This window comes from Oncorhynchus tshawytscha, linkage group LG05, assembly GCF_018296145.1.
Source record: "Oncorhynchus tshawytscha isolate Ot180627B linkage group LG05, Otsh_v2.0, whole genome shotgun sequence".
In the NCBI taxonomy this organism is placed as follows: Eukaryota; Metazoa; Chordata; class Actinopteri; order Salmoniformes; family Salmonidae; genus Oncorhynchus; species Oncorhynchus tshawytscha.
In genome coordinates this window covers 22975815-22990355 of record NC_056433.1, presented here as the reverse complement: position 1 = coordinate 22990355, position 14541 = coordinate 22975815, and the positions used below count along the sequence as shown (strand labels likewise).

The window sequence follows — 14541 nt, the reverse complement described above, 5'->3', positions numbered from 1 at the left end:
GAATGTCATTGTATGCTGGAGCGTTTAGATTTCCCTTCACTGGTACTAAGGGGTCTAGCCGAACCATGAAAAACAGACCCAGACCAGTATTCCTTCTCCACCAAACGTTATAGTTGGCACTATGCATTCGGGCAGGTAGCATTCTCCAGGCATCCGTCAAACCCATATTCATTGGTCAGACGGTGAAGCGTGATTCATCATTCCAGAGAATGCATTTCTACTGCAGTCCAATGGCGGTTGCTCAGCCATGTAAACCTATTTCATGAAGCTCCCAACGAACAGCTCTTGTGCTGACTTTGCTTCCAGAGGCAGTTTGGAAATCGGTAGTGAGTGTTGCAACCGAGGACAGACAATTCAGTACTCGGCTGTCCCCTTCTGTGAACTTGTGTGGCCTACCACTTCACGTCTGTGCCGTTGTTGCTCCTAGGTGTTCCACTTCACAATAATAGCACTTACAGTTGACTGGGGTAGCTCTAGCAAGGCGAAATTTGACAAACTAACTTGTTAGAAAGGTGGCACCCTATGACGGTGCCACGTTGAAAGTCACTGAGCTCTTCAGTAAGGCCATTCTATTGCCAATGTTTGTCTATGGTGATTGCGTGGCTGTGTGCTCGATGTTAAACACCTATCAGCAATGAGTGTGGCTGAAATAGCCGAATCCACTAATTTGAAGGCCTGTCCAAATACTTTTGTATATATAGAAAAACTGGGCCCTAGTTATGAGCCATCTAGGTGACATGGTAAGGAAAACTCAGTGCCCTAAACAAGAGCTATAATAACCAGACAATCCAAACTTGCACGGTAAAACTGCACCAAACCTTTCTTTAAAAACAGCCCCTGGAGATTCCAGGAAGGACAGGCAAGGGTGGGCCTTTGAGCTGCCCTCCAGCAAAGCCTGATCAGAAAGGCTATTATTGTGGCCCCCCCCCCCCATACGCTGACAGCTTCTCCACTTGATGTGAGCAGAGTTGAGTTGCAGGAAGTTATTTTGAGGGGCTTGCCTGTCACAGCTGTTGCCTCAGTCACCAGAGTCCTGTTGGACCCTCTTCACTTTTCTCTTTCTATCCCCTGGACCTGGTAAGTGGATTTCCCAAACACTTTTACACACTGTTCAGGTACAGAAATTCTATGTAAAGTTTGAGTTTTTGGTGGACTTTTCTTTGAGCTATGTCTATCTGCCCTGTTTAGTTCTGATGATTAGTAAAACACTGCTTCATGATGTGTGGTGACAAAGTTGATGAGTTGTCTTTGGCTTTACCTTCGGATCATAGTGACAAATGTGTTGTGCTAGTGTGACCTGTGAAACTTATGTAGTGTAAGCTAACTATTCTGTATCATTATGGTGAATTGAGTTGGTGGTGAAGTATTCTCCGGTGTTAGTTTGGTCTGAAGTCACACTGAATTATTCAGTGTTTTTTGATTTGTGTTGTTTATTCAACATTATCAGAGGAGGTTATGATCTATTCGAAATCATCAACTGAAACACATTGTCTTTAAAAATATATATGTCATCTCATCAGATGTATTATCAGCTAACAAAGAATGAATGTAGACATTTAGAACATAATGTCAACGGTGTTTTTCACACTTCTACATTAAAAGTGCCGTCATCGACATCAACAGATACGTGGCTGGAATAACAAATAGCTTGACCATATTTAGAGGCTCCTAAAATAGAGTGAGGCCTCAGAACAGGTGCCATGTGCCTGCCCGCTGGAAGCAGGGAGGGTGGGAGAGGGAAAGGGGCTGCAGGGGGGGGGGAGACTAGGGCTAATTTTATCCTGATAAGCGGGGAGCAGTCATGTAGCAATAGAGCTGAGGGATAAACAACCTCTGGATGCTTTAAATTAATTCTGTATTAAATCAAATAGAGAAGTGGGAAGGGAGGCTGCTGGGCCTGAGGTCTATTTGTGACAGGGCAGATTTAAATCCTCACATTGGTATTGTTTCCTGACTCCTGACAGGCTATTGGGTTTTGTGCTATTTTTCACCACCCACAGTGATTTGTTCCACATGCATCAGACTGAAAGTTACTTTACTGAGAATTAATACTATACCTAGTATTCAGTCTAAGAGATGCTTAAACATCAGATTAAATATTACAAATGTACATTTTTTAGTTTTCTTTCAGAAAAAGTTCATCTTTTAGATTAACAAAGAGATATTGCAGTTTGGAGATTTTGTTTTAGATTTAGGCAAGTGGTACACAGGTCACCATTGCTGTTGATTCTAAGCAATATTGTGCTGCTATTTTTATTGACTTGGCCAAAGCTTTACATAAGGTAAACCATTCCATTCTTCTGGGCCGGCTAAGGAGTATTGGTGTCTCTGAGGGGTCTTTGGCCTGGTTTGCTAACTACCTCTCTCAAAGAGTGCAGTGTATAAAGTCAGAACATCTCCTGACTCAGTCACTGCCTGTCACCAATGGAGTACCCCAAGGCTCAATCCTAGGCCCCACGCCCTTCTCAATTTACATCAACAACATAGCTCAGGCAGTACGAAGCTCTATCATCCATTTATATGCAGATGATTCAGTCTTATACTCAGCAGGCCCCTCCCCGGATGTTGTGTTAAACGCTCTACAACACAGCTTTCTTAGTGTCCGAAAGCTTTCTCTGCCCTTAACCTTGTTCTGAACACCTCCAAAAGAAAGCTTATGTGGTTTGGTAAGAAGAATGCCCCTCTTCCCACCGGTGTGATTACTACCGCTGAGGGTTTAGAGCTTATACAAATACTTGGGAGTATGGCTAGACGGTACACTGTCCTTCTCTAAGCACACATCAAAACTGCAGGCTAAGGTTAAATCTAGACTTGGTTTCCTCTATGGTAATCGCTCCTCTTTTACCCCAGCTGCCAAACTAATCCTGATTTAGATGACCATCTTACCCATACTAGATTACTGAGACGTAATTGATAGATTGGCAGGTAAAGGTGCTCTCGAGCGGCTAGATGTTCTTTACCATTCGGCCATCAGATCTGCCACCAATGCTCCTTATAGGACACATCATACCAGTCGCAAGACCCACTGTATACCCGTCGCAAGACCCACTGGTTGATGCCTATTCTAAAACCCTCTAGGGCCTCACTCCCCCCTATATGAGATACCTACTGCGGCCCTCATCCTCCACATAAAACACCCGTTCTGCCAGTCACATTCTGTTAAAGGTCCCCAGGGCACACACATCCCTGGGTTGCTCCTCTTTTCAGTTCGCTGCAGCTAGCGACTGGAACAAGCTGCAAAAAACACTAAAACTGGACTCAATCATGGACACTCTGACAGTTGTGGCTGCTTCGCGTGATGTATTGTTGTCTGTGCCCAATAATGTTTGTACCATGTTTTGTGCTGATGCCATTTGTTGCTACCATGTTGTTGTCATGTTGTGTTGCTGCCGTGCTGTTGTTGTCTTAGGTCTCTCTTTATGTAGCTTTATGTAGTGTTGTGATGTGTGTTTTGTCCTATAAAAAAATATATATATCTCTGCCCCCGTCCCCGCAGGAGGCTTTTGCCTTTTGATAGGACATCATTGGGGCGGCAGGGTAGCCTAGTGGTTCGAGCGTTGGACTAGTAACTGGAAGGTTGCAAGTTCAAATCCCCAAGCTGACAATGGGTGTTTTATGTGGAGGATGAGGGCTGCAGTAGGTATCTCAGATAGGGGGGAGTGAGGCCCTAGAGGGTTTTAGAATAGGCATCAACCAGCCTAGTTAAATAAAAGTTCTATAAAAAATGTCATAAAAAAACACAGATAGTGGTCACCCACACCCGCCTACAATTGCTAATAACCCATCAGCAACCGCTTGACTATATGTGTTCAAGTGAAAATCTGAGGCCCACACCCATGCCGGACCTGCAAATATAGAAAATGTGCACAGTCAAGGGGTGCAGAATTTGTTGTTGCTGCCTGATTTAGATATGTTTCTGCTTATAATTTCTGACATTTTGGTAGGCTATTTGATAGTCAACTTGTCTATAATTAGATATATATATATATATATATATATATATATATAGCTTATCTTTTGTCATTATATGTTGCCATAGAATGAATTCTTCAATCTAGTTGACTTAGGTAAAGTTTTCTCTGTCATCGTTCGCGGATGAGTTTGTAAGCTAAAAGAATGCTGTGAAAACCACCCAACATGTTTCTGATAAGGTTTCAGTTCAGCTTTGATGCATATTTCACATGGTTTAAATCAGCTTTTATGATAAAGACAGCACCAACTGGGCAATGCATTCTCTCATGATGCAGAAATAAAGAAATCATATTCCTCCACTCCTGTTCCCAAGTCCAAATGTAGCCTACATTTGGTGCATCATTTTACTGCAAGAAATGCTTAATTCTGCATGAGTTATTATTACATTTCTAAACCATACCAAACCATCTATGGTATGGTGTCCCAATATTATTTGAATTGGGGAAGTGTGATCATAATCATTAGGATATTTTAGCGATCCTCAGTAGATGACATCCTAAATGCCCCCAGCCTTAAGATGTGATGTAAACAGCAAACTTGCACTTTTGATATGCGTTTTTAGGCTATGGATGAGAAAGTTAACTTGTTCCAAACATTTAGGTCTGTTGTATGCTGCTTTGCGATCTATTAACAGCAAGGGTTGCATTAAATAGGCTCAATATTTCGTTATGATGCATTTGGGAGATATTCGATGTATTCGCATTAAACGTGAAAGTGTATTCATGTACACCCTTTATATATACAGTTGAAGTCGGAAGTTTACATACACCTAAGCAAAAATACATTTAAACTCACATTTGAACTTCACAATTCCTGACATTTAATCCTAGTAAATATTCCCTGTTTTAGGTCTGTTAAGAATGTGAAATGTCAGAATAATAGTAGAGAGAATGATTTATTTCAGCTTTAATTTCTTTCATCACATTCCCAGTGGGTCAGAAGTTTACATACACTCAATTAGTATTTGGTAGCATTACCTTTAAATTGTTTAACTTGGGTCAAACATTTCGGGTAGCCTTCCACAAGCTTCCCACAATAAGTTGGGTGAATTTTTCCTCCTGACAGAGCTGGTGGAACTGAGTCAGGTTTGTAGGCCTCCTTGCTCGCACACGCCTTTTCAGTTCTGCCCACAATTTTCTATAGGATTGAGGTCAGGGCTTTGTGATGGCATCTCCAATACCTTGACTTTGTCCTTAAGCCATTTTGCCACAACTTTGGAAGTATGCTTGGGGTCATTGTCCATTTGGAAGACTAATTTGCGACCAAGCTTTAACTTCCTGACTGATGTCTTGAGATGTTGCCTCAATATATCCACATAATTTTCCTACATCATAATGCCATCTATTTTGTGAAGTGTACCAGTCCCTCCTGCAGCAAAGCACCCCCCCCCACAGCATGATGCTGCCACCCCTGTGCTTCACGGTTGGAATGGTGTTCTTCGGCTTGCAAGCCTCCCGCTTTTTCCTCCAAACATAATGATGGACATTATGGCCAAACAATTTAATTTTTGTTTCATCAGACCAGAGGACATTTCTCCAAAAAGTACGATCTTAATCCCATGTGCAGTTGCAAACAGTAGTCTGGCTTTTCTATGGTGGTTTTGGAGCAGTGGCTTCTTCCTTGCTGAGCGGCCTTTCAGGTTATGTCGATATAGGGCTCGTTATACTGTGGATAGAGATACTTTTGTACCTGTTTCCTCAAGCATCTTCACAAGGTCCTTTGCTGTTGTTCTAGGATTGATTTGCACTTTCGCACCAAAGTACGTTCATCTCTAGGAGACAGAACACGTCTCCTTCCTGCACTGTATGACGGCTGCGTGGTCCCATGGTGTTTATACTTGCGTACTATTGTTTGTACAGATGAATGTGGTACCTTTAGGCGTTTGGAAATTGCTCCCAAGGATGAACCAGACTTGTGGGGGTCTACATTTTTTTTTCTGAGGTCTTGGCTGATTTCTTTTGATTTTCCCATGATGTCAAGCAAAGAAGCACTGAGTTTGAAGGTAGGCCTTAAAATACATCCACAGGTACACCTCCAATTGACTCAAATGATGTCAATTAGCCTATCAGAAGCTTCTAAAGCCATGACATAATTTTTTTAAATTTTCCAAGCTGTTTAAACGTACATTCAACTTAGAGTATGTAAACTTCTGACCCACTGGAATTGTGATAAATAATGTGAAATAATGAAATAATGAAATAATAGTGAAATAATCTGTCTGTAAATAATTGTTGGAAAAATTACTTGTGTCATGCACAAAATAGATGTCCTAACCGACTTGCCAAAACTATAGTTTGTTAACAAGAAATTTGTGGAGTGGTTTTAATGACTCCAACCTAAGTGTATGTCAACTTCCGACATCAACTGTAGGCTATGCACTTCATTAAATTGATCGATGTCATGCCTGCTCCCGCACCCCCTTCCTGGCACTCGAGGGCGCCAGGCTGCCCATCATTTTACGCACATGTCACCTTCTTAATGTGCATCGGAACTTCATTGGACTCACCTGTACTCCTTCACGTTTTGATTGCCTTCCCTATATCTGTCTGTTCCTCTGTTTCATACCCGTGTCAGCATGAATGTTTTTTATGTCCAGAAGCTCTCCTGTCCTGCTTCATATATGTTTATTAATTAAATGTTCACTCCCTATACTTGCTTCTCGTCACCAAGCGCCTGTCCTCACAGAATGCTGACACCACAATTTGAAGCATCATGGAGTTTTTGTTTTTGTTTATATTGGTAACGTCGGGTTCGGGTGCCGCTGCCGATGGAGCTGGGGGGCCTCAGTTGGCTCGTCGGGCTTCCACGCCTTAGCTGGCTCGAGAGGTTTCCTTGCCTCGGTTGCCTTGGCAGGTTCCCATTCCACATCATGCCTCAGCCGGCTCGTCAGGCTTTCACGCCTCAGCCGGATCATCAGCCTCCCATGCCTCAGTCGGCTCATTGGGCCTCTACGCCTCGACCAGGTATCACGCCTGCCCCCGCTCCCACTCCCTGGTGCTCAAAGGGGCCAGACTGCCCATCATTACGCACACCTGTCACCTTAATTACGTGCATTAGCGCTTCATTGGAATCACCTGTACTCCTTCACATTTTGATTGCCTTCCTTATATCTGTCTGTTCCTCTGTTTCATCTGTGTCAGCATTAATGTCGTTATGTTTTTCATGTCCAGACGCTCTTCTGTCCTATTTTATGTCTGTTTATTAATTAAATGGTCACTCTCTGTACTTGCTTCTCGTCTCCAAGCATCTGTCCTTATCATCAAATCAGTTATTGTTTTCATGCTCAAACTGTGAGCAATAGGCTACCTGTCAAACTCAGCCATTTCTCTCAAAACACAGGGATGTCGATTGGCACGGGGCTAGTACAATCAGAGGACTTTGGAGTTTGCCAGAAAAACAGTAGGTTATTCTGGTTAGTCAATGCCAGATTTCAGTTTTCATTTAACCAATCTAAACAGTATGCTACTGTTCCCTTGACATGCCATAGGCCTATTTGAAGTCCCGTCTTGTGACTATCAGATTTGTTTAGCGCCTCACAATCATGACACATAACATAGCTGGCAAGGCTATCATCCTCTTTTACCACTTCACCAACTGTTTTACAAACATTACTTTTCTGGCCCTCCCTTCTCATTATTTTCAACTCTCCTTTCTCAGCTTTTGTCTTATTGAATTAAACTTGGACAATGTCCGTTTTGCCTGCTAATTGACGTTAAGTTTTTCTGCCCGTTCCCAAAAGCATTATTTGGAGATTGGCTGTGTAGGCTATTTGATGCGTTTACAGCCCTGAAGTTTAGGCTTATGCACTAATACCAGATAGCCTAAAATAGTGAAAGAAAAGCCTCAATGAAGCCTATATAAATTGCACAATAATTATACATTTATGGATTTTTTTAAAGGCATTGCTTCTCTTTATTCAAACCTGAATGACCCTAAAACCGTCCGCCCTGCAGATATGAGTCATCCCGTGCATCACTATTACACAGGTACCTTTTTAGTATAGTTAGTATTATTAGTATAGTTGTCAGTTTGTTTGTTAGTTTTCTAATGTGTCTCCGTATCTGCCACATGGGTAGTAGTACACTACCTTACCAAAATTATGTGGACACCTGCTCATCGAACATCTCATTCCAAAATCATGGGCCTTAATATGGGGTTGGTCCTCCCTTTACTGCTATAGCAGCCTGCATTCTTCTGGGAAGGCTTTCCGCTAGATGTTGGAACATTGCTGCGGGGACTTTCGGTTTCCATTCAGCCACAAGAGCATTAGGGAGGTCGGCCACTGATGTTGGGCGACTAGGCCTGGCTCACAGTCTGGGTTCCAATTCATCCCAAAGGTGTTCGATGGGGTTGAGGTCAGGGCTCTGTGCAGGCCAGTCAAGTTCTTCCACACCAACCTTGACAAACCATTCTGTATGGACCTCACTTTGTGCACGGGGGCATTGTCATGCTGAAACAGGAAAGGGCCTTTCCCAAACTGTTGTCACAAAGTTAGAAGCACAGAATCTTCTAGAATGTCATTGCTGTAATGTTAAGATTTCCCTTTACTGGAACTATGGGGCTTAGCCCAAACCGTGAAAAACAGCCCCAGCCCATTATTCCTCCTCCACCAAACTTTACCGTTGGCACCATGATTTGGGCAGGTAGTGTTCTCCAGGCATCCGCCAAACCCAGATTTGTCTCGGAGACTGCCAGATCGTGAAGTGTGATTCATCACTCCAGAGAATGTGTTTCCACTTCTCCAGAGTCCAATGGCTGCAAACTTTACACCACTCCAGCTGACACTTGGTATTGTGCATGGTTATCTTAAGCTGCTCGGCCATGGAAACCCATTTCATGAAGCTCCCGACCAATGGTTCTTGTGCTGATGTTGCTTCTAGGGGCAGTTTGGAACTCGGTAGTGAGTGTTGCAGACGATTTTTACATGTTGAGTTCACTCGGTGGTCCCATTTTGTGAGCTTGTGTGAGCCGTTGTTGCTCCTAGATGTTTCCACTTCAATAATAGCACTTACAGTTGACGGGGGCAGCTCTACCAGTGCAGCAATTTGGCGAACTGACTTTTTGGAAAGGTGGCATCCTATGAGAGTGCCACGTTGAAAGTCACTGAGCTCTTCAGTAAGGCCATTCTATTGCCAATGTTTGTCTATGGAGATTTCATGGCTGTGTGCTCGATTTTATACACCTGTCAGCCACGAGTGTGGCTGAAATATCCACTAATTTGAAGTGGTGTCCACAGACTTTTGTATATATAGGACATCTAACATCCTATATCTCTGTCCCCTCTTAGCCACATCTGTGAGAATGGAGATCAACGTCCAGTCTGTTGCAGAGGTCATCCCAGCCCAGACCAGTGTGACTCCACCACCGTCCCCAATCACAGCAGAGACCCCGGTCCCTCTACCCCAGGAGGGCCAGCACATGGACCCCATGGAGGAGTTTGGTCGTCGGCTGGACGAAATTATCAACACCTATGGCTCCGCAGCCAGCCTGATAGAGAAACAGTGCATCATCCTGGAAACGGATAAGGTGGAAGAGGAGGCAAGCGGAGAGGAAGCTGATGAAGTCACAGCCGCCAAGAACACCAGCACGGGCAAGGATGCAAAGAAGTTGCTGAAAGGCTTAGGTAGGTGGATTTAGGGAGGTCAATGTTTTGTTTTCCTCATGCATTACTTGGATTGTGCAGTTTTGTTTTTAAAGACAACATTAACACTTTGATATATATAGAAAACATAGTCAAGTACCACAACCTTACATTCAGCAGCAGAATGGTTTTGTATTTCAACACAGCTATGCTATAATCTGTTGTTGTCCGACAACAGTATCTGTGAGCGCAAAGACGGGGCAGTGTGCTAATGAGATAGACCAGAGGAGGTATTCTAGTTACCACTCAACAAGCATTCAATTGACAGAACATGTTTTAAAAGAAATGATTGGACACATAATGATGTATATCACTCTTAAGAATAGTTTTCATTGACTTCAAATATATACTGAACAAAAATATGAACGCAACATGCGACAATTTCAAAGATTTTACTGTTACAGTTCATTTAAGGACATCAATCAATTAAAATAAATTCATTAGGCCCTAATCTATAGATTTCACATTACTGGAAATATAGATATGCATCTGTTGATTACAGATACCTTAAACAAATGGGCCTCACAATGGGCCTCAGGATCTCGTTGTGGCATCTTTGTGCATTTAAATTGGTGGACATTCCTGCAGTCAGCATGCCTATTGCACGCTCCCTCAAATCTTGAGACATCTGTGACATTGTGTTGTGTGACAAAACTGCCAATTTTAGAGTGGCCCTCTACTGTCCCCGGCACAAGGTGCACCTGTGTTATGATCATGCAGTTCAATCAGCTTCTTGATATGCCACACCTGTCCAGTGGATGGATTATCTTGGCAAAGGGGAAATGCTCACTAACATGGATGTAAACAAATGTGTGCACAAAATTTGAAAGAAATAAGCTTTTGTATGGAACATTTCTGAGATATTTTATTTCTGTCGTGAAACATGGGACCAACACACTTTACATGTGTTTAGATTTTTGTTCACTATAAATGGGGTGGCAGGTAGCCTAGAAGTTAGAGTGTTGGGCCAGTAACTGAAAGGTTGCTCGTTTGAATCCCTGAGTTGACAAGGTTAAAAATGTGTCAATGTGCACTTAAGCAAGGCACTTAACCTTAATTGCTCAGGAGTCGCTGTTAATAATGGAAGACCATGGCCATGACCCTACTCTCAGGAGGAGTTGGGATATGCAACAAACAAAAAAAATCTAATTCACACATGCGTATAGTACACACTTGTAAATGTTTGAAATAGAACAAATATAAGCATCCACCAAATTATTATTATATAGTCAGAGGATGCATTCCTTCATCTTCTTTTGAATCTAAGACTTACTGTATAAGTGGGCAAGATCATTTAAAATCATGACTGCTTATCCACAAAGGAACAAGCAGACATGTTAAGTGTCATGTTATTGTATCTCAACATCCATCCAGGTTGTGCCCCATGTTCAGACTGTGTTTTGAGGACAGGTTACACAAGTTATGGGGAGAGGCCTGCTTCAGAGCAACACAAAGTGTATTTTCTAACCAATAGCAGATGTTGGAGATAGTTTCTTTGCCTCAACATGAAACCAGGCCAGCAACAGAGGGTAATAAAAATCTTGGTTCCGCATTTTCAGCCATTTGATTTTATTTGCTTTTCCAAAGCCATAGGTGTCAAGATGCAAGAGCTGTCATGCAGGGGAAATTGCTTCAGAAAAGTATTTATTTTGAAACCATTTATAGAATGATCCCTGTTGGCCTTTTTTCATCTTTGTTTTTCTAGTGCCTGTCCAAATGGAAACAAACACTACATGATTTCTTTCTATCCACACAGGAAAGGAGGGCACGCTTCTAATGCAAAGTTTGAACAAGCTGTGCACGCCAGAAGAGAAACTGGATGCTCTACTCAAGAAGTATGCCGAACTGGTGAGTGTTCTCTTCTCCCCTCTATCAGCACACCAGAGAGTAGAGTTCTTCAGCACAGCAGGAACCAGCAGCAATAAAACAGACCAGGGAAAGTTGAAAGGAAACAAATAAAAGCACACATGAATCAACAGGGAAAACAGAGAGTGGCTAGTGAGATCTTGAAAGTGGTTCAGTCTCGTACCGTGATGACCTAAATATTCTGCGCCTCTGGCTGCAAAGGCGAATATGAACGCAAAGGCCATATTCCATAATAAGACAGCTAGCTACAACATGGCTCTGTAATTCCTCAACAAGGCAACATCAGGAACACTAGGCATTATGAATAATATTACCAAAGACATCGCCTACCAGTCTGCTTCATGTGTAGTAATTGGACAGTTCCTAGATTTACAGTGCATAGTATCACCAGGAAAAAGAAAGAGACAAAACTTAAGATGTCTTAAGATGTCGAGATGAAACAAATATATACCCATCCACCCACCCAGGCATACCAAATCCTCTTAGGACATGTTTTTATTATTTTAGTCACCCAGTCGGTTGTTAGCCAAAAGCAGCTTAGACAGCCCAAGTCTGAACAGAGGGCAGAGGCTGAATGGCAGTGCAATGTATATGGCACATGTGTCTGCATGGTCCACAGCTGGAGGAGCGGCGAGGGGAGCAGAAGCAGCTGAGGTTCCTTCAGAAGAAGCAGGGCCACATGGGGAAGGAGAGGGACCAGCTCCAGTACGAGCACAGCAGAGCCATCCTGGCCCACAGCAAACTGGAGGGCCTCTGCAAAGAACTCCAGAGGCACAACAAGACCCTCAAGGTGGGTGATAACTGTTCGGCTCCATCACTACACTAATCTACTCGACATTATGGGTTCAAGACCCTGAAGGTGGGTTGATGCTCACTGCTCATCTCTAAAATAACTCAAGAAATCTGTCAATAATTTTGACGTTTTCACAGAGATCTTAGTCGTGCAATTTTACATATCTAACTAAGATGTTTGGTGCAGTATTTCTCAGGTGAACAAAATTTGCATGAAAATGAGTTGTCTATCATTGAATGACAACAAACACTTAATTGACGAATCCCTACTGTTGACCTATGACAGATGAAGTGGCGTAGACTTTGGCTCCAAACTTCAGCTTGCCTTGAGAACATTTTTTGTGTATGAACAGCCAAAAACCCTTACCATAGACCAAAATGAACAAAAATGCTACAAAATGTTGTCTTAATATACAGTACCAGTCAAAGGTTTGGACAGACCTACTCATTCAAGGGTATTTCTTTATTTTTACTATTTTCTACATTGTAGAATAATAGTGAAGACATCAACACTATGAAATAACATATGTAGAATCATGTAGTAAGCAATAAAGTGTTAAACAAATAAAAATATATTTTATATTTGAGATTCTTCAAAGTAGAAAATTCTACTTAACCCCAGTGTCATGGCCAAATTCCCAATCTGGCCTTCAAACCATCATGGCCACCGAATCATCCCCAGCTTACAATTAGCTCTTTCATCCCCCATACTTTCCCCTGTAACCATTCCCCAGGTCGTTGCTGTAAATGAGAATGTATTCTCAGTCAACTTACCTGGTAATATAAGGGTAAAATAAAATAAATAAATAAAGCAACCCTTTGCCTTGATGACTGCTTTGTACACTCTTGATATTCTCAACCAGCTTCACATGGAATGCTTTTCCAACAGTCTTGAAGGAGTTATCATATATGCTGAGCACTTATTGACTGTTTATCCATCACTCTGCGGTCCAACTCATCCCAAACTTTCTCAATTGAGTTGAGGTCGGGTGATTGTGGAGGCCAGGTCATCTGATGCAGCACTCCATCACTCTCCTTACAGGTCAAATAGCCCTTACACAGCCTGGAGGTGTGTTGGGTCATTGTCCTGTTGAAAGACAAATGATAGTCCCACTAAGCGCAAACTAGATGGGATGGCGTATTGCAGCAGAATGCTGTGGTAGCCATGCTGGTTAAATGTGCCTTGAAATCTAAATAAATCACAGACAGTGTGACCAGCAAAGCACCCCCACACCTCCTCATGCTTCACGGTGGGAACCACACATGCAGAGATCATCCATTCACCTACTCTGCGTCTCACAAAGACACAGCAGTTGGAACCAAAAAACTCAAATTTGGACTCTTCAGACAAAAGGACAGATTTCCACCGGTCTAATGTCCATTGCTTGTGTTTCTTGGCCCAAGCAAGTCTCTTCTTCTTATTGGTGTCCTTTAGTAGTGTTTTCTTTGCTGCAATTCGACCATGAAGGCCAGATTCAAGCAGTCTCCTCTGAGCAGTTGATGTTGAGATGTGTCTGTTACTTGAACTATGTGAAGCATTTATTTTGGCTGAAATCTGAGGCCCAGTTAACTCTAATGAACGTATCCTCTGCAGCAGAGGTAACTCTGGGTCTTCTGTTCCTGTGGCGGTCCTCATGAGAGCCAGTCTCATCATAGCGCTTGATGGTTTTTGCGACTGCACTTGAAGAAATGCTAAAATTTCTTGACATTTTCCAGGATTGACTGACCTTCATGTCTTAAAGTATTGATTGATTGTCGTTTCTCTGTCATTATGTTCTTGCCATAATATCGACTTGGTCTTTTTCCAAATATGGCTATCTTCTGTATACCACCCCTACCTTGTCACAACACAACTGATTGGAACAAAAGCATTAAATTAACTTTTAACAAGGCACACCTGTTAATTGAAATGCATTCCAGGTGATGAACTCATAAAGCTGTTTGAGAGAATGCCAAGAGTGTGCAAAGTTGTCATTTAATTTTTTTAAATATATTTCACCTTTATTTAACCAGGTAGGCCAGTTGAGAACAAGTTCCCATTTACAACTGCGACCTGGCCAAGATTAAGCAAAGCAGTGCGACACAAACAACACAGAGTTACACATGGAATAAACAACCGTACAGTCAATAACACAATAGAAAAGTATATATACAGTGTGTGCAAATTAAGTAAGATTAGGGAGGTAAGGCAATAAATAGGCCGTAGTGGCGAAATAATTACAATTGATCTATTAAACACTGGAGTGATAGATGTGCAGAAGATGAATGTG

The 14541-nt window shown here is 42.3% G+C and overlaps 1 protein-coding gene across 2 annotated transcripts in view; it reads left to right on the top strand.

Moving 5' to 3' along the window:
- The first annotated feature begins 947 nt into the window (after positions 1–947).
- The window catches only part of txlnba (taxilin beta a), a 31127-nt gene continuing 17533 nt past the window's right edge, over positions 948–14541 (top strand). For both annotated transcript variants that reach the window (XM_024420105.2, XM_024420104.2), the window contains exons 1-4: positions 948–1077; positions 9260–9595; positions 11370–11461; positions 12099–12269. In XM_024420105.2, coding sequence (XP_024275873.1) covers positions 9274–9595; positions 11370–11461; positions 12099–12269 — 585 coding nt within the window. In that variant the 5' untranslated portion in view covers positions 948–1077; positions 9260–9273. The remainder of the gene's footprint in view (positions 1078–9259; positions 9596–11369; positions 11462–12098; positions 12270–14541) is intronic.